We start from the raw sequence: 20,566 nt of genomic DNA, 5'->3' as shown, positions 1-20,566 counted from the left end.
GCCCGCTGATGGACATTTGAGTGGTTTCCACCTCTGGCTGTCGTGACTTGTGCTGTGAGGGACATTCACGCACACACGTCCATCTGAGTCCTGTTTTCGAGTGTCCCGGGCACACGCACACAAGTGGTGTTGCTGCGTCCTTTGGAGACTCTGCTTAACCTGCAGAGCTGGAGGCGTCCTCCCTGGGTGGGGAGGGCTGGGGGCAGGGCACCCTCCCCTCCCTTCAGCCTGACCTCTTGCTTCTGGTCGCTTCTGCCTGTGACCTGACCCTGCCTGGGCTCAGGCGGTCCCTGCGGTGTGCTGGAGTGAGGGGCCCATGTGGTGCCCAGCCTGCTGGGTTCCGAGACGCACCCCCGGACCGGCCCCGTGGGCGGGAAGGGCAGTGAGACCCGCCTGGGGGGTTTCCTGGGCCGAAGCACCCCCGAGTCTGGGTCACGCACGACGGGCCAGAGCTGAGCCGGGTGCTGGGCTGCAGTGAGGAGTGGGGGCTGCCGGGGTGTAATCTGCTGGAATTTGGCTCCGGGGCACCCCACGCTGAGGTCGACAGTGAATTGATGGATGGCGCTGGAAGCAGCCAACCCGTGAGGCTTGTGAAGCGCATCACTCGCCTGGGCCAGGACTTCCCAGGATCTGCTTCCAGAACCCTCCAGGCAGCTCCAGCCTCCCCTCCCAGCTCCTGGTGCCACCTTTCCTTCCCAGGCTGTGTGGGGGGCTCCGGGCCCTTTGCCGCCCGCCTCGCTCTGGCCACGTGGCCTCAGCCCAGGCCTGCCCTGCCGCCTAGCCCAGGCCTGGCTACTGCTCCAGGGAGGGGTCATTGCTGGCCCCATCCTGTCCTCAGCAGGGCTGCTGATCACCCTGGGGTACCCACGGCACCCACAGCTGCCCCATAGCCCTGTCTATAGCAGTGGAGTTTTTGAAAGATGGCTCAAGAGGGGCCTGCTGGAGGTGGGAGGGGGGCAGGAAACAGGTGACCAGGGGCCCCCCACTGAGCAGGCAACTTTGAACCTGAAGTGTAGTCTCTGGGACCTTACTGCTGCGTGGTCCCCTCCCTCTCCCATGCTCCCCCCCCCCCCCCCAGGATGATGGGGTCCCTCGTCTATATCCTATTCCCCCAGCCATGTGCACAGCAGGAGCTCAGCGGAGGGGAGCCTGCCGAATCTGGCCAGCCCCTCCCTGGCCCCAGCCAGGGTCACGTCCTGCTCCGTCTGGGCTGCCGTTGCCCGAGGAGGGGACTTGGGGAGGGCCAGCCACCTGCCCTCTCTGCTTCCACTGCCCTCGGGGACAGGCCCTCGGTGTGATATTTGTTCAGGGTTCAGTGAGGGTGTCCCCGTGGCCTCGGCTGGGCACAGGGACCCCGACACTAGTGGGGTCCTGCCCCCACAGCGAGGATGGTGCGGCCCAGCCTCGCGTGCACACAGGTGCCGAGCAGCCCGCCTGGTGCGGAGTCACAGGGGGCTCGGCCCAGTCAGGGTTGGGGGGCTTCCTGGGGGCTCTGGGGCCGAGGCACACAAATGCCAGGGGTCAGGGGTAGCAGCGAGGGGTGTAGCGCCGGGCCCCGCAGCCCCCTCCCCCCGCCCCAGCACTCAGGGCTTTTCCTGGGGGGTGTGGAGCTGCCAGCAGGGTCCGGGTAGGTGCTGGCTCATGCAGCCGTCAGGCCCGGTGGACCCTGCGTGCCAGGCTGTGAGGAAGCTCCCTTGGTGTGTGTCCTGCCGGCCTGGCACGCTCCCTGCCCCCGGGGGCCCACTTCCTGTCCACCCGTCCACTGGGGCTGGCCTCTGTGCTGTCTCCCCAGCCCAGGCCGACTGCTGCCCCGGGCACCCCGTCTCTGACTCCCGGGCCGGGCTGACCTCTGTCTGGCCCTGCGTAACTCTCTAGGAATTCCCAGAGAATTCCCGGCGTTAACCTCTGCGGGTCTGGGCCGAGGGCTGCATTCCCGCGGTCCCGAGGAGGGTTCTGGCTGCAGCCTTTCGTGTGGAACTGCGGCCTCAGCCCGGCCCGGGGTCTCCCGGGGACCCTCCCGGGGACGTGCAGAGGTGACGGGGCCATCAGGGGAGGCTTGGGCTCGGTGGGAACACCAGCGGTTGTGGGGTGGCCTGTGTGGGCATCGAGCCTTGTGGGAGGGGCTGCTCCCTGCGTGGCCAGGGAGGGTCTGGTGCTCAGTACTCGCACCTGGCCGTCTGTGGCCTGTGGCCCAGCAGGGTCTCAGCGTGGTCTGTGCCTGCCTCTGAGTCGCGTTCCCCATGAAACCAGGGGAGCCTTGGCCTTTGGCCTCGAGACGCCAGGAGACGAGCAGAGCCCCTCTCAGATCTCAGATGGGCATGGGGGCAGGGCAGCCCGGGCCCCCCGTCATCCCACGCTCTTGTCCGTCCTTGCTGGCAGCCGTGGCTCTGTGAGGTCCCCAGCAGCCTGGGGTCAGCAATGCGGGGGGGGCAGTGGTTCAGGTCTAGGGGCTCCTCCTGGCCTCGTTGCTGAGGGAGGCCCGGGTTCCCTGGAACGCTGACAGGGGGACCGGAACACGTGCACGGGCAGTTCTTGGAAGGACTCAGAAGAGCAGGTGTGGCTCCTTTATGGGGGAGCAGAAGCTGCACCTGCAGGGCCCTCCCGAGAAACCGCCCTCCAATGCTGCAGGACAGACGGCTTGTCCTGGACTGACACGTTGGGTGTCCTCTCTCGTGGGGTCTATCTGGAGGGGCGAGGCTTCCCCGTCCCTGCTGCTCAGTATCCCCCTGTGGCCTCTCTGGTCTGGGCCGTGGGGTGGGCCGTGGCTGGGAGGGAGGTCCCCACGGCTCACCAGCGTCTCCCCCTCGCAGACGTGCGTGAGTGTGCCAGTGGCGACAGGGGCCGTGGGGATCAGGGCTGCAACACTGTGGGGGCTTCCACTGCCGCTGCCCCTCCCCTCCCCCCACCCCCGCCTCAGGGAGATGGCAGGACCCGCCGAGGTAGGCCCCAGGGCCCAGCCCACTGCTGCCCCCTGCTGCAGCCCGGCCTCAGCCTCACATCGAGGCCCTGGCTGGTCCTTGGGGCGCCTCCTCCTTAGTCCCCCCTGGCTGCCCTGGGTGGCACTCGGGCAGTGGGCCCTTCCTGCCCCACCACTCGTGATGCCGTTAGGGCACCCACGTGTGTCTCCTAAAATGAGCCTTGGGGGACTCAGAGAACCTGCGGGGGTGGGGGCACCCTGGAGGCCGTCTTGGGGGAGGTGCCCTTGGCGGGCCTCGAGCTGCAGCTGGCCCAGTGCAGACAGCGGGGCCTCGGGAGGGAGGGCCGTGTGCCCAGGCATGCACGAGGCACCGGTGGGCACTGAGCCCGGCTGGGGCTTGCTGAGGCCTGGGCTGGAGGTGTTTGCCGGCCTTGGGTATAATCTCGACCTCGGCCCTGTGGTCGCTGGCGGGCTGTCAGCAAAATCGAGAACGGAGAGATTTCCCCTGGGGGTGGGGAGGGAGAGGGATGGATTAGGGTTGAAGCAGGGGGAAGGCAGGGGAGGGAGGGCGGCTCCCCTCACACTCCCCTGTCTGCCCCAGCCCTACCTGACCCCTGACCCCGGGGCTGGGTCTGGGCAGCGTGGGTCCCCCTGAGTGCACACCTGTCAGGCAGCAGCATCTGCCCCATTTCCCCATATTGGACAGCGCCCCACCCCTGTCTCTGTGTCCGGAACTTTCCAGAGAACACTGTCTCCACCGGTGCCAGCCAGGAGCTGTCCGTCAGAGGGCGGGATGGGGCCCAGCCTGCTGGACCGGGATCCCGGGGTGGAGGGGGGTCTGTGAACACAGGGTTTGCCTGTGCTGAGTCTCTTTTCCAGTGTTTCCATGGCCAGGAGGAGGGCTGGAGGGAGGCGAGCAAGTGCATCAGGGACGGGGGGTAGGGGAGCACCCCCAGTCCCGGTGAGGAGGCCCCCTACCTCACTCCCACCAAATCCGCACGTCCGGTGGCCCACTGACGTTTTGGAAAGACGGGGCTGGAGGTTTGCTGCCAATGAGGAGTGTTTTTGGCACCCGTGGGAGAGTCCCGGTGGGGTTTTGGGGAGTGGTGTTTGCATTTCCCCACCTGGGACCAGCTGGCAGTGCCTCCAGAAGGGAGCAGGAGGACGGACTGCCTCCCCCCCGAGAGCCTGTGTACCTCTCTAAGCGGGGAGCACGTGTTGGTGCGGCAAGCGAGTCTGGGGTCCGGAGAGTGCCGGGCCCAGGGCAGAGCCCCGGGAGAGTCTGCTTCGCTGCCGGCTGCCCTGGCCCTCCTCCGCCCCAAGGATGCCCACATACACGACGCACGCGCCCTCCGTGGAGGTTCTCCTGGGCTTCGGCGCCCCCACGGCGCCCCCGGAGGATCCTGGTCCGAGCCGCCATCTGCCACCTGACCCTGGTGGGCCTGGCCGGTCTGGGCCTCGACTTCTGCATCAGGGTCTCCAGCCTCAGGAAGCTGCCGTCTGCTCCTTTTGGGCCGGTTTGTGCACAGTTTGAGACGGAATCGGGGTCCCCTAGCCCAGTGGCCTCTCGGGTTGGGGCTGGGCCTTGGGTTTCCCGCCCCCCGCCCCCTTCTTGTCCCCGGCCCCTAGAGCCGGACCCTTTGTCAGGGTCCGGGAGGCCCTGGGGAAGGTGCTGGGGCTGCTCCAGAGCTGGAGGTCTTCTGACATGTGCTCCGGGCTCCCGGTGCTGCCCAGCCACTGGCCAGGGCCCCGCACGGAGCTAGCACAGCACAGGGTCTGCAAACCCGGTCTCTCCGAGTTCCTTTGGGAAGCTTTGGAATCCCTTAATCCACAGGGTCCCGAAGGGCAGGCGGGCTGCCGCCATCTGGCAGAGTTGTCTGAGGGCAGCGCCGTGGACAAAATGACAAGGTGGGGGGGCGGGCCGGGGGCGGGCGGGGAGGTTGGCCTCAGACCCTGCATCCCGCAGCACTGGCCTTTTGTCCCCCGCCCGGGGCCCCTCCCTGGTCTCAGCCCCTGGGAGTGCGCAGACCCCAGCCCTGCGTGTTTGGGATGGCTGGGGCTCCGAGTCACCGCGAGGCTGAGAGGGCTCCGCAGAGAGCCAAGCGCCTGCTGTGTTTTCTCTGTCCCCCTGCCAGCCCAGCCCAGTCCCAGCCCCCAAATGCAGCGCGCGAGCGAGTGAGCCGGACCGGTGGGCGGCCGGCGGCCGTGAGCGAGCAGAGCCAGCAGGAAATCAAGATGATACCGCCGAGGAAAGGGCAGCTCTGCTCGCTCACACGCGGGGTGGTGTGCCCTGAGTTGACGGTGGGGTGAGCCCAGAAACCGCTCAGAGTGATGAATCGACGCTAAAACCCTGAGCGCTGGCATGGGAGCCTGGCTGCAGGGCGGCTTGGCCCTTGCTCCGGGAGCGTTGCCAGGCCGTGTGCTTGTCATGTTCTGGGACACCATCCTGGAGTAGGAGCCGTGCAATCCATGAGGCTGCGAGGTGGGGAGGCCGGGAGGCCCGGAGACTGGGAGGCAGGGAGGCCAGGAGGCCTGGAGACCTGGAGATCAGGAGGCCGAGAGGCCCGGAGACTGGGAGGCAGGGAGGCCAGGAGGCTGGGAGACCTGGAGACCAGGAGGCAGGGAGGCCTGGAGACCAGGAGGCCGAGAGGCCCGGAGACTGGAAGGCAGGGAGGCCAGGAGGCTGGGAGGCCTGGAGACCAGGAGGCAGGGAGGCTGGGAGCAGGTGCACTTCCGAGGTGAGGTTGACGCTTCTCTCAAGTCCCAGGGCACGACCTCTGGCGTGTGTCGGCCTTACCCCCAGACATGTGGGTTTATGGAGGTGGCAGGCCCCGGGTAGAAGTGTGGGCTCCCCCATAAGACCTCCGTCCTGGCAGCCTGGCGTCCCCAGGCTCCCGTCCACGGTCCCAGCTCTCCATGGCAACCCCTCTGGGGAGGCCACTCCAGGGCCAGGCTTTGATGTCAGGCCCGGGATGAGCCTCAGCTTAGCACCTTGGGTGACTCTGAACCTCAGTCTCTTTATCCAGTAAGTGGGACTAAAAGGACCCTTATGTCTCAGGGAACTTGGAGAGGCCCTGGGGAAATGCCTCCAGGCCGCTGGCCCAGTGCCCCTGCAGGCCCCCAGCCCCAGGCCGGCTCCCTCGGGGGCCTGGGATGGAGAGAAGGGCCGTTCCAACCTGGCCTGAACCTGTCCTCCCCCTGGCCTTGGGTGGCTTGCCCCTTCTCCAACCTCACAGCCTTCTCTTCAGCAAGGACCTCTTCAGCAGGTCCGGGGGATTGGGGAGACCACACTGAGGCCACTGGGGGGGTCCCAAGACCCTCGGGCCGGTCTCCGTGCCTGTCCCAAGCCCCCGCCCCACCCCACGGCTGGCTGGTTGGGTACTGGGTTCGTAGCGCCCCATCTGGAAGATGCGTCCAGGCCTCACGCTAGGCCAGATGGTGTGGCCTGAGGACCGCAGAGACACTGTCACAACGGGGGCAGGGGGGTCTCGGTCCCACGCCCTAGGAAGATTGACACTGCTGTTTGGAGAGAATGAGGGTGTCTCTGTGGGGGGAACGTGAGGCCCACAGGCCTGCTTTCCCACGGCGGGTGACCCCACTCACTGTTCCCACCGCCCTGATGGCCCTCCTTCCAGGAGATAAGAGAGGCTCTGGGGAAGGGGCAGCGGTCACTGCCAGGCGGGAGCTGAGTGGGGAGCAGGCTTCCTCGGGGTGAGAACAGCTGGGTCTTTCCTGGGGGACTGGGCGTGCCTCTCCATCACGCCTCGCCGCGGGGGGAGGCCGGCAGAGCTGGGGTCCACATCAGAGTGGCTCCCCCAGAGAAACCTGGGGGGCTCCGGGACTTGAGACGGTAACGAGGTCCCCGCGTCCCAGCCCGTGGGCCCAGCTTGGGTGTCTGCGCTGAGCAGAGGGTTCTGCTGACCGCCGCCCCACCCCCCACCCCGACCCCCAGGGACACGAAGAGGGGGCAGGGCTCGCTCTCTGCAGGCCGGGCGCCCCCCCACCCCCAGCCTCGGCTGTGGCTGTGGCTCTGGGCCTGTCTCCACCCCCGAAGCAGACGCGGCCGGACAAGTGCTGCTCTGTTGCTCCCACTCTGCCTGGCCAGACTCCTGGCCTGGCCTCCACTGGCCTCCTGGACGTGGCTGCCAGGTTCTCACCATCCCGAGGGAGAGGCAAGAATGTGGGAAGTGACAGGCCTTGATTAGGAGGCTGCGGGGCCCCGTCCCCAGCCTGGGAGGGCCGTGGGCTGACCGGGGCCAGCTGTGCTGTCCTGCGGCGACATCCTGGTGGGGGTGCGACAAGGGGGACTGCCAGGGACCCTCCTGGTGGCACCCAGGTGGGGCCTGACCACACTTCCATAGGGTCTTGATAGTGGGGGGGGGCTTTCTCTGACCCCCGGCCCGGGTCATACTTGGTCCCTCCAGTGGCAGGGCCCCCCCGCCCCCCCACCCAAGAGAGTCTCGAGGGAGATTTAGCATCGTGAGGACTTCTGCACCTCCCGGGATGATCATGCTCTTGTCGAACCCAGAGAATGGGGAGGGTGGCAGGAACCGTCATGGTGACCTCAAGAAGGCCGCCTTGTCTTGTCCAGCCCACACCGCACCCCGGGGCCTGCAGTGCTGCTGCTCAGGGCTCAGGGCCGCCCAGGGCTGCCCAGGGCCCAGGTGACACAATGCAGCGGGAGGCCCAGGGGTTCATAGTGCATCTGGGGTCACACAGCCGGGGAGTGTGGGGAGCCGGGGACGAAGCCTGGAGTGACATCCTGGGCTCCCAGGCCCCACCTGGGGGGCCCCTTGCTGTGTCCTCCGGGGCCGTCCGAGCTGGCGGTGCCCGGCCCATAGTGGGCGCTCGGTGAGCATCTGTTGGGTGACTCAGATGTGGAGACCGGGACCGGGACCTGCCTCGTTCCTGCGAGGGACGGACCCCGGGCCCGACTGGGAACCGAAGTCCTTCCAGGCAGGATGGCAGCGTTTCCAACGAGGCGTCTGTGGTAGGGTCTCCTCCGTCAGAGGCCCTGAGAATCGAGTGCTTTCGTTTCCCGACTCCGGCTGCGTTTGCTCCCCTAGTGAGCCGATGCCAGCAGCCGTGCCCTTGGTTAAGGGCCAAGGCAGGAAAAATGACAGCCCTGCTGTCGGCAATCAGAGCCCGCCAGCGACCGAGAGACCACGGCCTGGCCCGCAGGCCTGCCCGACCCCCGAGTCTGGGGCCCAGTGCCGTTTTCCGGGAGGAGACCTGAGGATGGACTGCCCGGAGCACCCACGCGGGTGAGCCTGGGTGCCGAGGCCAGTGGTACGGCCTGAGGGTTTAGGCCGAGGTGCGAAAGGCCAGGTTCAGATCCCCGACTTAGCACAGGCATGGCGGGTAACCTTGGAGGCCGTGGACCTTACACTCGGGACTCAGCAGGAGGAGGCTGACCCATGTTAACCGTGAACCCCAACGTGCGCTGGGGGCCCTGCCTGGCCAGGGCAGCTGCTGGGGGGTGGGGGATGGGGTTGGGATATGCCCCTGGGCCGAGAGGACCGGCGAGGGAGGGCACAGCTCAGGAGTCAGGCCGCACCTTGCCCTCGCCCCAGAAGCTTCTGCCACGGAGCTGGGGGCCTGCTGTGTGGGGCAGCCACTGTCACCTGGAATCACAGTAGTCCAGGGCCCCCTGCTGAAGGCTGGGTGGTTCGGGGCGGCAGCGATGTGGAGCTCGAGGGGGCCGTGGCTCACCCGGGGAAGGTGAGAGAGTGGAGACAGAGGCCCCTCGCAGCCTCGCTCCTGGGCGGGGGGCTCTCTGCCTGGCAGGGGGCAGGGGGTCTTACCCTCTGCTTCATCCCTCACCCGGTCCAGCTCCCTTCCTTGCGAGTTTCTGCTCATCCTGAAGTATCCCCACCGCGCCCCCCCCCCCCCCCGGCCCCCATGCCTCATCTCCTGATTGGATTCTGCCCCATGTATCTTGGCTGCCCCTTGTCTCTGTCCCTCCTTGTGGAACGGTGGCCTCACCTTCCCCTCCCTCCCTGGCTCTCCTCCAGGCATCCCTGGGAGGCGGGGCTGGGCTGGCCTCCACTCCCGTCTCTCCCTGCTGCTCTGGACCCCGCTGGGCTGCTGGGCTTCTGACCACACCCTGGGGTCTGGCCAGAGCAGCCCTGGGGGTGGGCAGCTGTACCAGAACTGAGGGCAAAGGTTTTTCCTTCCTCCTGACGAGGAAACGAGACTCCTGTGGTAAGACCACAGGATTGGTGCATCTCCTGTGAACCGATCTTAGGGAGAGGATGTGGGTGCTCAGAGCCCGGGCCCTTGGCCTGCCGGGTCAGAGCTGGGGAGCCCTCTGGACTTACTTCTTGTCCCTCTGCTTGTCACATGCACGGTGTCTGTCCCTGAGCTCAGCCTCTGCAGGAGGTGGCCTTGAGTACTTGTGGTGTGACGTCGGGGCCTCAGCGGCAGGAGGGGCCGATGGCCAGCCTGCCAGTTTTGGGCTCGGGCACCTTGAAAAGGAGCCTATGTGCGGGCTGGTCCCCGACACTGGCTGGAGCTGGCCGACACCCCCGTGACCGCAGTGTCCTGCCTTCGGGTTTGGCCTTCGGGTGGGAAAACAGCAGGAGGAGTGACCGACAGGGCCCAGCAGGCCGAGTGGGCTGCTGGGTGAGGGCCTGGTGATGCGCCTGGCCGTCGATGTTCTGGTTCCTTCTGGCCGTCTCTCTGGGTGACTGCTGTGGACCAGGGCCAGGCGCACAGCTTCGGCCAGATTCCCCGGCTGGCATCCTCCCCTCACCGGCCTTTCCTGCCTCTGCACCCGCAGCCCTGCACCCGCCCAGATGTCCTCCAACGAGCCAGTCTTCATGGCTGCCCGCTTCCCCGCTACCTGGCCACAGTCTGGCTCGTTGCCTTCTCGGGGAAACCTCCCCGTCCATCAGCCTTCACCGTCTCCCCTTCTCTGAGTAGTGTGAGCCCCAGCGCTGTGCATGCGTCCCTGGCAGCTCAGATGTCCTCGGTGAGAGCCAGGCCTCGGGGGCTGTGCCCGTCGTGGGGGCCATGGGCGTTCCTGGACTCGGGTGGTGGCACAGCCTGCCCTGGACTCACCACAGCCTGTGCGTGACGGCAGGGGCGTGAGTCCAGGCAGCGGGCAGCCACAGAGCGGGCCCTGTCACGTGCACACACGCATGTGCACACGTGTGTGGGAGGCCTCCAGCACGGCTCTGGGGCTGGCCCTCAGCGGGCGCCTCCCCGGAGCAGGGCAGGCCTTGGGTTCTGTGGCGTGGTGCCGGGGTCTGAGGCCCCCCGAGCTGGCTGGTGCCCGGAGGACACGGGGCCTGCTCTACCTTGGGCTCTCCTGGGGGGCCCGTGTGTGAAAGAGGAGGGAGCACCCCCATTGCGCCGGGCCCCCGCCACTGAGGCCATAGTCGGGAATGGCAGCTGGGCTCTCGGAAGCAACCGTGGTTTCAATTTTCCTTCCCTCTGCTTGGGTGAGGAGTCCAGCCGGGTAATGGGTTTACCAGGAGGCTGGCGCGGGGACCAGCTGGCTCCCCGCTCCTGAAATAAACTCAGGCAGCAGCACGGGGCGGGGGGGGGGGCAGGGAGGGGGCGGGGGGCGTCCTGCAGGCAGCTCCGCTGGGTCTGGGTTGATCGCGTGTGGCCCCAGACCAAAAACTGGCCTCCCCTCTGGGCTGGGCTCTGGATGTCAAGGGTGGGAACAACCAGGCAGGGCGTTTGTCACCTGGGGGACCGGAGGTGGCAAGGAGGACTTTCCATCTGAGAAGACTTGAGTACCCCCCCCCCCCCCCCCCACACACACACACAGGGCAGATTGAAGATAAGCCAGGGGCTGTCTGATCCCTAGCCTGTCATGTTCGGTCCCTGTGCCCCCAGCCTCCTGGATGGCACCCACACTGCTCTCCCCTGCCTTCGGCGCCCAGTACCCAGTCTCTGCCTTTCAGCCCACCCTGCCCCACTCTTCCCCTTTTCTACCCCCCCCATGCTCCCCCCCTTCATCCTGCACCCTCAAAGAAGCTTTTCCCCGGGGCCCAGACAGGTGGAACCCCGTGTGTGTCCCCGGGCACGCTGTGGTTGTGGGGAGGGAGTCCGCTCGGGCACTTGCTGTCCGTCGCTCCTGCCCAGAAGGGACACGGGACACGCCCGACTTCAGTAGGAGGGGGAGCGGAGTGAGCAGAGGTGCTGGAGAGCCTGGAGGACCCGGTCTTCCTGCCTGCCCGTGCGTGGGCATGGCCTCGGCCGCCACACAGCGCCCAGGGCCACAGCTGCTGGGTGGCCAGCACCTGCTGTTGGACTCTGGAGCCTGCTGTGCCGGTGACTTCACCCTCCAGTCCAGGCACCCTGGGACCATGGGCAGTGACTCCTGGGAGTTTCTCTGTGTGTTCCTCTCTCCTGGAGCCCCCCCCCACCCCCCCGCCCCGCCTGCAGAGCGGTTAGCTCCTCCTGACAAGCTGGGACTCAGGAACGCCTGGCCCCCAGCCACATAGGGAGGGTCCAGGCCTGTGGGTTCCCCCTCGGGGGCCACACAGGGTACCTGATGCTTGGCCTCCTTGGGTTCTGCTGGAGGGCCTGCTCACTCCATGTCTTGACCCCCAGGAAGGGGGGAGGTGTGGGGCAGCCTCCCACGGCGGGCCAGCATCTCACACTTCCAGGCTCAGCCAGACTTCACCCGGCGCCCACTCTGCATCCCGGAGCTAAGGCAGCTGGCACGGGGCGGGGTTGGGGGGAACACCTCCCCACCCCCCTCAGATTGGCAGCATGTGGCCAGGCCCCTGAACTGAGCAGGGTGGGGCCTCGAGAGGCCTCAGGGAGGGCTTCAGGGAGGAGGTGTCCATGAGTACCAGGGGACAGACACTACAAGTGGGGGTAAGCTCGCCTGTGTTCTGCTTCCTGCTGGCCCCAGCTGACCCAGGCACGTGGCAGCTCTCCCTAAAGCCCTGATGTCAGGGGTCTGTGGCACTGAGGGGGCAGTGTGGCATTTGTGGGGCAGCACGGGGCCCTCACCCCAGCCTGGGGCCTGGCAAAGGAACCCCGTGGCCGCCCAGCTGGGAGAGGAAAGCTGGAGCCGGCCCGGCGGGTGGGGGGGACACGGCTCCTTCTGCTGACACACAGACATTCCGCCGGGCAGAGACGCCCAGCCCGCATTTCCGCATCGAGAAAGCATTTCCCAAACAGCTTCCAGACCCCACAGCCGCGGCCCTGGATGCGCTCGGTGGCACCGAGCCCGGGGGGCGGGGGGACAGTGGGGCGGCTGTGGGCACTGTCTGGACGGCCGGTGGTGTTCTGTCCTGGGTGGTCTGCTGGCCTGCAGACTTGCAGGTCTGCCGTGCCTGAGTCCCCGTGCCTGGCCTGGTGGGGGTAGGGCCCAGAGCCATCCGCAGCCCCCCCCCCCCCCCCCCCCCCAGTCCTTCAGGGAGGTGCCAAAGCCGTCCAGGGCTCTGGGGACCTCATCATAACCCTTATTTGCTGCTGCTCAGAACCGTGTCCTGCCCACTGCATAGACGAGGAAGCAGGCCCAGTGGGGTCCTGGGACTCGTCCGTGGGCCTGCACCCACGTCTGCTGCTTGCAGACCGTGCTCTGCCCTTCCCAGCCCCTGGCCGTGCCGGTGCTGAGGACAGAGGCCTGGAGCAGCATGCCTCCCCACCCCGAGGCTGGGATGTGCGACGGGGTCCAGGTGGATACAGAAGGGTGGTGACAGCCCCGCGGTGGGATGAGGTGGCCCGAGCAGCGGTCCCTGGCTGGGGGTCCTGGGGTCGGGGAGGGAGTGCAGGGGGCACTGGGGAGGTGGCTCTTGAGGGATAGGGACAGTCCTGAGGCGCCTGGGTGGCTCAGTCGGTTGAGCGTCCGACTTTAGCTCAGGTCATGATCTCGCGGTTCGTGAGTTGGAGCCCCACGTCGGGCTCTGTGCTGACAGCTCGGAGCCTGGAGCCGGCTTCGGGTTCCGTGTCTCCCTTTATATCTGCCCCTCCCCTGCTCGCACTCTCTCTCTAAAATAAATAATACTAAGAAAAAAAAGAGAGCTAGGGACGGTCCTCAGGTCCCTTGGCTTGTCTTAGGCTGGCCTGGCTGGGTTCCAGGATGCCGTGGTCCTCACGGCTGCATCTGCCATGTTGCAGGGAGCTGGCCAGGTCCCAGGATACCGCCCCTTGGAGACCCAGTCTGGGCACTTCCTTGGGGCTTGCTGCCCCGCCTGGGGGAGGGCCTGGCCACCAACCTTGACTGACTCCTACTGACTCTCAGTGAAGCATTTTCCCCATCAGCTTACCAGCTCTGTGATTATCATCCCTCATTACAGACAAGGCAGTGGGCACAGAGAGCCTCGTGCCCCTTGGTAGCAGAGCTGGGGGCTGGGCTCGGGAAGACCAGCGCTGCCCGGCAGAGGTGGCCGGAGCCACACCGAGAGCATGTGTCTACCTTAAGTTCTCTGGAAGCGGCACTGAAAAAGGAAGCAGGTGACGTTAATTTTGACGACGTATCTCATTTAACTCAACACGTCCAGGTAGAATCATTTTAACGTGTGATTAATACAAGAATGAGAAGGAGTGCCATCATCTTTTTGGTACCAAGAAAGTGGTGTGTTTTACCCCCAGTGCGTGTCTCCATTCAGGACAAGCTACAGTTCCCGTACTCAGGCCCCCCTGTGACAAGGGACAAGGCAGAGCCCTTTCCCAGGGTGGGCTAGACTTGGGCTGCACAGGAGACGAGGCCGGCGCCTCCCCCTTCCTGTCTTTGGCTCCTCCTCCTCCCACGGCCCTGGTCCTGCATGGGAGTTAGTGATGCTTCGAGGGGCCTCCACCCCAGAAGGGTGCTCCCGGAGGAGCCCCAGGCCCTGTGCCCCGTTGGTGAGGGTGATCTGTGGATCCGAGGTGTCTCTCTGCCCCTCCCTGTGAGACAGACAGTCTCCACGGCCTCCTGTCCCCCTGCAGCCTGGCTGCTGGCTGCAGGGGTGAGATCCTCCGGTTTCTGTTAGCACTTGTTTGCATGCTGTTGGAGAACGAGGTTTACGTCACAGTAACGGACTGCCAGCCCACATGGAAGGCCCTGTTCAAACAGCAATCTGACAGTGTGCCCATCGGGGAGACTTCCGGAGGCTCCCCGGGTGAGAGCCCGGAGTTCGAAGGCTGGTGTGCTGTTCAGAGGGAGGCCAGAAGAGAGGCTCATCCAGGAGGCGGGGGCAGACAGGCAGGCGGGCCCCAGGCAGGCCTGTGTCTGCACTGCAGGGCGCCTGGCAGGCGGGGGGCCAATGGGCTGGCCTCTGCACCGCAGACAGGACCGGGCAAGGTGGGTTGGTGCCTCTCTCCCACAAACTTGAGGACCCCACCCATTGCGGGGCAGGGCTGAGTGACGGCCAATAGGGTCTTTGCCCCAGTAGTTGGCCAGGAGCTAGAGGGTCGGCCTAGGCAGGGCACGAGGGCCAAGACATCAGGAGCCAGCATGGGGCCGCTGGTCCGGCGCTCATCGGGGCCAAAATGCATAGACCCTTATGATGCCATTGGCCACTTTGGACAAGGCTGGAGCCTCAGGCCCTGTCCTTGAGCCAAAGTGGGGGTTCAGGGGTCTGGATTCGGACTTGCCTCCCGGGCTTCTGTAGCCTGGCACCTGGGGCTTGCTGTCCTTGCTAGGGAGTCCATTTTCCCCGTGGCCCTCTCCCACCTGCCGTGGGCACAGGGATTCCCTTGCTCCGTCCGGGTGCCAGTCCCTGTCCACTGGAGGACACGACAGTTCAGGGCGCAGGACACCGGGCTTGGGGGCTGCAGGCATCTCTGCCCCTTGGGATTTCCACTTTGGTGGCTTGGCTCCCCACCCCCCTCACACTTAACAGCACCCAACCCCACCCCACCGAGCAGCCTTCTCAAAGCCCCAGGTGGCATTGCCAGGGTGGCCTCCGTTTCTGCCTTGGTTACTTTCCCGCGTTGGTGCTGGAAACACATGTGTTTGAGCATGTGTGTCTGGGTTTGCTGAATACGTCTGTGCAGGGTCCCCTGTGTGTCGCGTGCGTATTTGCACACGTGGGTCTGTTTGTGCACGTGTCTCTGCGTCTTGGCCTGAGGGGTGCCTGTGTCCGAGTGCGAGGGCGCGAGTGCGAGGGCGCGCGCGCGCGCGGGAGTGCGCGGGGGCGGTGGGCGGTGCACTGGGGGGCGAGGGCGCGGCCCGCGGGGGCGGGGCGAGGGGCGGGGGCGGCCCGTCCGCCTCTAGGATTTGGCTTTCACCTGCGGGGGGCGGAGGGAAAGCCGAGAACATAAAGGCGAGGGGCGGGGCGCCGGGCTCAGAGCGCGGCGGGGCCGCTGGGGTGCGCGCCGGTCGCCGACCGGCCATGGAAGCGTCCCGCGGCCGCGGGGGACTGGCCGCGCTCTGGTGCCTCGGGCTGCTGGGGGGCCTGGCGCGCGTCGCGGGCACGCACTACCGCTACCTGTGGAGGGGCTGCGTCCCGTGCCACCTGGGCCAGGCCGGCTACTCCGGGAACGCCGGGGACCGGAGGCCAGGTGGGCGCCGCGCGGACTCTGCGCGGGGGGCGTGGGGGAGGCGGTGCCCTGCTCCGCGCTGGGCTCCCTTTGCTCCGCATGGGTCCGGCCTGCGCCCGGCCCGGCTGACCGGCTGACGGAGCCGAGGCCGGAGGGAGCAGGGCGGGGGCAGTGCCGCCGGCGGCCCCCTTCCTCTGGGACGGGGCCCCTGCGCCCTGAGCCGTCGACATTCCATCCCCTCTGGGGCCTGGCTGAGGGGGCTGCCGACAGCAGAGTGGTCTTGAGCGGAGGGAAGAATAAAACAGCCCCTTGCATTGGCCTGTGGCACAGGGCGTGCATTTCCCTGGCGCTGGCAGCTCTGGGGGTCAGGCAGGAAGGCAGGCTCAAGAGAGAGTCCTTGGGGTCCCCGGGCAAAGTCTCGCCTTCCGGGGTGCCCAGGGCCTGGGTGGATGTGCAGGCGCTAGCCTTTCTTTCTGTCACTTTTCCGCAAGCCTTGGGAGTGGTCAGCCCAGTGGGCTCCGGGTGAACTGTGAGGACCCCGGCAGATACAGCCCTGTCCTGGCTCCATCCTGCCTCTCCCTGCTCTCCAGATCTGGTACCCACGCTGGGCCACCCTCCCTGCGGGAGGGAGCTCCTCAGAACTTGGAGCTGGTCATCCTCAGGAATGCGAGGTGGGGCGTGGTGAGTCATCAACCGGATCACGGCAGGGGCGGGGGCGCTCCCCTCCAGGCCTTCCCGGCCCTGTGTGTGGCTCTGGGCAGGGCACGTGTCTTCTCGGAGATGCTGGCCCTGCCCAGCTGTCCCTGGGGCAGTCTCTGCGGCCCTCCGTGCCAGGGGACACATCGAGCACTGAGCTGCAGGCCCCTGATGGTGGCCATCTCTCACCTTCCCTGGCTTTGTCACTCGGCCAGCCGGGTCCCTGGCTGCGTCCCCACGGGGTAGGCAGCCCTCCCACTCTGGCTCAGTCGAGGCCAGGCCGGTGCTGTCACTGAAGCAGCGTGGCACTAAGTGCCGTGAGGTTGTGTAGCATCCCGAGGCCTGGGGCTATGTGGGGCTGGGCTTCGGGGAACCCCCCACCCCCCACCCCAGGCCTGCCTGGACTTGCAGAGAGGAAAGGATCCCGGCCTGTGGTTGACAGGGCGCCACCTGCGGGCCTGAGGACCCTCTGGCGTGTTTGGGAGGAAAGCAGGACTCTGAACTTGGTAACCATCGGAACCGAGCTTCCCGGCAGCATCTGGAGGGAGCAGGGCTTCAGAAGGGGCTTCTCTGGGTGGTTTCTGCAGGGGCAGCTTGTTTGGCCCGGGCCTGAGCTCCGGGCTTGGGAGCTGCTGTGACTTGGTGGGCTCCCGGCCGCGTCGTGATGGGCGTCCCCAGGCACCACCGGGGAGCCAGCCCCGTCTCAGCCCGGTGATGTGTCACCAGGCTGCTCAAGTCTCCAGCCACACGTGTCAGCTGAGGACAGCACGGCACCTGTGGGCGATGCTGGAGGCCCCAGGCCCGGCTATTCCTTCCCGTAGCCCGGCTCTGGACCTGCCCGCTCCTGGGCTCCCGGCTCCTCCCACGCAGGTGTGAGCTGCCCCAGACGAGTGTCAGCTGGGCCTCGGGCTGCAGAGGGCCGGGGGTCTGCACCCAGAGGCAGCTTTTGTTCGCTGTCTCCACTGGGTCAGCATGGGAGGTGCGGTGCCTTCGTGCTCTCTTTCGGCCTCGGGGAGGACCCAGGCCCCCTTCTGTGCCACCTGGAGAGTGATGTTCCCTTGGTGGTTCCAAGGCCTTCTGTGTCAATGCTCAGTTGGGGCCCTGCTGCTTGGGGTGCTTCAGGGCACTGATTCCACGGCGGGAATCACTACGTGTAGGCCACTTGGCCCGAGAGGGCAGGCCTGCAGGACGGGGCCCAGGGGAGCACAGCCAGCCCCTGGGGAGCACTGGGGATCTTACTGTGGGAGTCAGGAGGCCGGGCTGGCCTGAGTGGACATTTGGAAACCTGGATTTCCAGCATGGGTGGTCTGAGCCTCCCCACCCCACAGTTCCAGAAAAGACCACAGAGGGAATCTTTACGTGTGCCCCATGTTTAACTCCTGCGGCTGCTGCAACAAATCACCCCAATCTGAGTGGCTTAAAACTGTACGGGTCTATTACCTTACGGTTCCAGAGGTCAGAAGTCTGAAATGAGCTAAAGTCCAGGAATTGACAGGCCCGGTTCCTTCCGAGGCTCCAGGGAGAACCTGCTTCCTTGTCCTCCCAGCCTTGACGGTAGCCCCGCCTCTGTCGACACAGCCAGGGGCCGGGTGTCTTCCCATCTCTTTCTCTCTGACCCTCTTGCCCCTTCCTTTAAGGGCCACGTCATGACACAGGACCCCCCTGGATACTCCAGGATCATTGGTCACCTCGCTGTCCTCAACTTAAGCCCACTTGCAAAGTTGCTTTTGCTGGGCCAGGCTCCAGGGATTAGGATGTGGACCTCTGGAGGGCTGACCACACTCTCCTTAAAGACCACTGAGCTGTGGCTCTCAGGGCACAGCCATGGCCACGGCCACGGTCACAGAGTCCGAAGCTCCCGGTGGTTGGAGCGGGCTGAGGACGGCTCTGCTCTGCCCCCACGTGGTCACCTCAGGAGTGGGGCAGGCGGGTTTAGGTAATTTGATCCTGCTTGTGTCCTGGTTATGTCTCTGTGAAGGGGCCCCAGCTGGAGGGCATGTGGCCAAACGCCCCACCACCCTTAAACAGGCTTCCCTTGCCCAGAGAGCTGAAGGGGGAGGCTTCAGATCCTTCGGCCTTGAACTGCCCGCTGTGTCCAGATACCCACCCGGGCTGACGGCACAAGTGGTGCCCGAAGTGGTGGCTGAGCATCACTGCACCTGCCGGGCCCCCGCTCACAGATCTTGTCCCCCCCTCCCCCCCCCCCCCCACCAGTGGCAGGTTGCAGATCACCAGGCAGTGTGGCTCCAGGGGCCAGGGAGAGCTTGGGGCTGTGGTCAGCGTGCCATCCCCTCCCGAGGGGGGCACCCTGGGAGACGGCTTGGCGGATGTGGGCCTGTGCGTCTTAGCGAAGAGCAGGATTTCTGTCCCCTGGGGTGGAGTCTGAGTGTTCCTGTGCGGGCAGCAGGGGGGCCAGAACAGTGGTCACATGGGCAGGGGGTGTGAGCTGGGGAGGGGGGCCCCGATTGGAGGGGCCCTGCTGGCTGACGGCTGCCTCCTGCCCCTGCGTTCCCCCACGTGGCTCTTCCCAGACTGCCCATCTGGTGTCCTTGTGGCCCACAGGGCTGCTGAGCGGGCCCGAGAGGCTGACATTGACCAGGGCTCCCTGCGTATCCGACCGGCCCAGGAGCTGCTGGAGGGTGCAGTCCTCAGGGTGGGCTCAGCGCCCCCAGCCAGGTGTCCGAGAGGCTCAGGGGCGTGGTGCCATCCGAGCCTGCCTGTCCCCAGGGTCTGGACTGAGTGAGCATGGAGACAGAGCTGCCGGCCGAGAGCAGGTTTCCAGAAACCAGCGTCCCTGCCTGCCTGCTCACCCAGCACCTGCCTCCGCGGCCACGTCACGGGGTCAGCCTGCCGGAATGACACCTGCCTGCCTGGCAAGGCCGCTCAGGACACCGAGGCCACCGTCCACCCAGCCCTCAACACACACGTGGTGCACCTACCTCAAAGCTTCACTGAGTGCCAAGTGTGTGCCTGGGGCTGTGCCCCCTGGAGGCACTTACCTTTCAGGGACTCTCTCAAAGACAGGGATCTGCGCTCAGAAGGGACGGGCGGGGTCTCCGGGGTCTCCTCTCTGAGCCCCCTTGGGTGGGTGCTGTCCGCCTGCCCTGCCCGATGGCTGTGGGTCTATCCTTCTATCCCCTCCCCGCCCAGCCAGCTCTCCCTCAGCTGTGCCCTGGGTCCCTCTGTCCCCCACCCTCTTTGGGGGCTCTGCTCTGCCCTCCAGCTTCCCATGAATCACCCTGGTTCCGTTCTGAGAGGACTCCAAGAGAGCCTCTCTTGCTCCTCTGTCTTCTGTCTTAGGCAGCCTCAGGGCTTGGCAGGGCCCCGGGGGTGTCCCCAGAGTAGACGCAGCTTGTGTGTGGAGCAGAGGCCCTGGCTCTGTGTCGTTTCTGGAGTGCCGGCCGGGCACATTCTGAGCATGGACCGGTGGCGGGGTTTGCATAACCTGGTGGGCAGGCTCTGGGGTGGCTGGGAGGAGCCTGGCCCCCGTGTGTTGCCTTCGGCGCCCTTCAGAAGTGGGCTCACGTGGCTGGCATTTTAGGGTCGGAGCACCGAAGGTGGGCATTTTCACGGGAACTGGAGGGTGCAGTTGTGGCTTGTACGTGCTTGAGTGAAGCGTCTGTATGTCTCTCCTTGCTTCTGTGGTTAGGGGAGCTGGCTGCTCAGCTGGTGAGGCTGCGTCTGAAAAGTGCGGACTGGCCCGCGGCCCAGGCGTGGGCTCCCGTGCCCGGCACACTGGGGATGCTCCGTGTCTGCAGCGGCTTCCCGCCTCGGTCTCCGTGTCTCCCGGGCAGTTGCGTCCTTCCTGGCCCTAGCCTCGCACGCAGGTGTCCCGGGCAGCCTGTTCTGACGCCCTCAGTCGCTGCCCAGCCTCCCTTCGAGCTCAGCTTGGTGGACGGAAGCCTGGAGGGAGGGATGAGAGGCGAGGGCAGCCCCAATCTTCTCCACACCTTTGCATTCCTGCAGAAGGAGGTGTGACCCTCCTGGGGTGCATGGGCACAGGTGTCCTGCCCTGGTGGTCGGTGGTCTCAGATGGGAGGTGTTCTCCCAGAAGCGGAGTGCCAGGGACCTCCACTGGGTCCTGTGCTGGGGTTGTTGCTGGTGGTCTCCTGTCCCCCTGGCATTGGGAGCCCCCCGGGGACCCCAGACAGGTCCTGCGCTCGTTTCCTGGGAACAAAACGGACACAACAGTAGACGTTGGTTCTCTCGCTGTTCCTGGAGGCTGGGAGTCCAGCATCAAGGTCACGGCAGGGCCACGCTCCCTCTGAAAACTCCTGTCCTTGACGTGTCCCCCAGCCTCTCGTGGCTCCCATTGTCCTTCGGCTTGTGGCCACCTCACTCTAACCTCTGCTTCCCCATGTGTCTCTTGTCAGGACCCCAGTCGCAGGATCTAGGGCCCCCCTCACCCAGTGCGGTCTTGCCTGGATCTTTACTTGCATTTGCATTTTCTTTGCGGATAAGGTCACATTCTGAGGCTCTGGATGGATGTGAATTTGGGGGGGCATCTAGTCCCTCTAC

The 20,566-nt window shown here is 66.1% G+C and overlaps 1 protein-coding gene across 4 annotated transcripts in view; it reads left to right on the top strand.

Annotated features, from left to right (window-relative positions):
* Positions 1-20,566, top strand: part of MEGF6 (multiple EGF like domains 6) — an 85,866-nt gene that overhangs the window by 37,864 nt on the left and 27,436 nt on the right. The window contains exon 1 of one of the 4 annotated variants that reach the window (XM_027060651.2): positions 15,153-15,373. The exons of 2 other annotated variants lie outside the window; for them this stretch is intronic. In XM_027060651.2, coding sequence (XP_026916452.2) covers positions 15,205-15,373 — 169 coding nt within the window. In that variant the 5' untranslated portion in view covers positions 15,153-15,204. Of the gene's footprint in view, positions 1-15,152; positions 15,374-20,566 lie in introns of those variants that run through there. One more of the 4 variants, XM_053205900.1, reaches the window with a different exon arrangement.

Source organism: Acinonyx jubatus, chromosome C1 (genome assembly GCF_027475565.1).
Source record: "Acinonyx jubatus isolate Ajub_Pintada_27869175 chromosome C1, VMU_Ajub_asm_v1.0, whole genome shotgun sequence".
Lineage (NCBI taxonomy): Eukaryota > Metazoa > Chordata > Mammalia > Carnivora > Felidae > Acinonyx > Acinonyx jubatus.
This window is presented reverse-complemented; position numbering and strand designations above follow the sequence as displayed.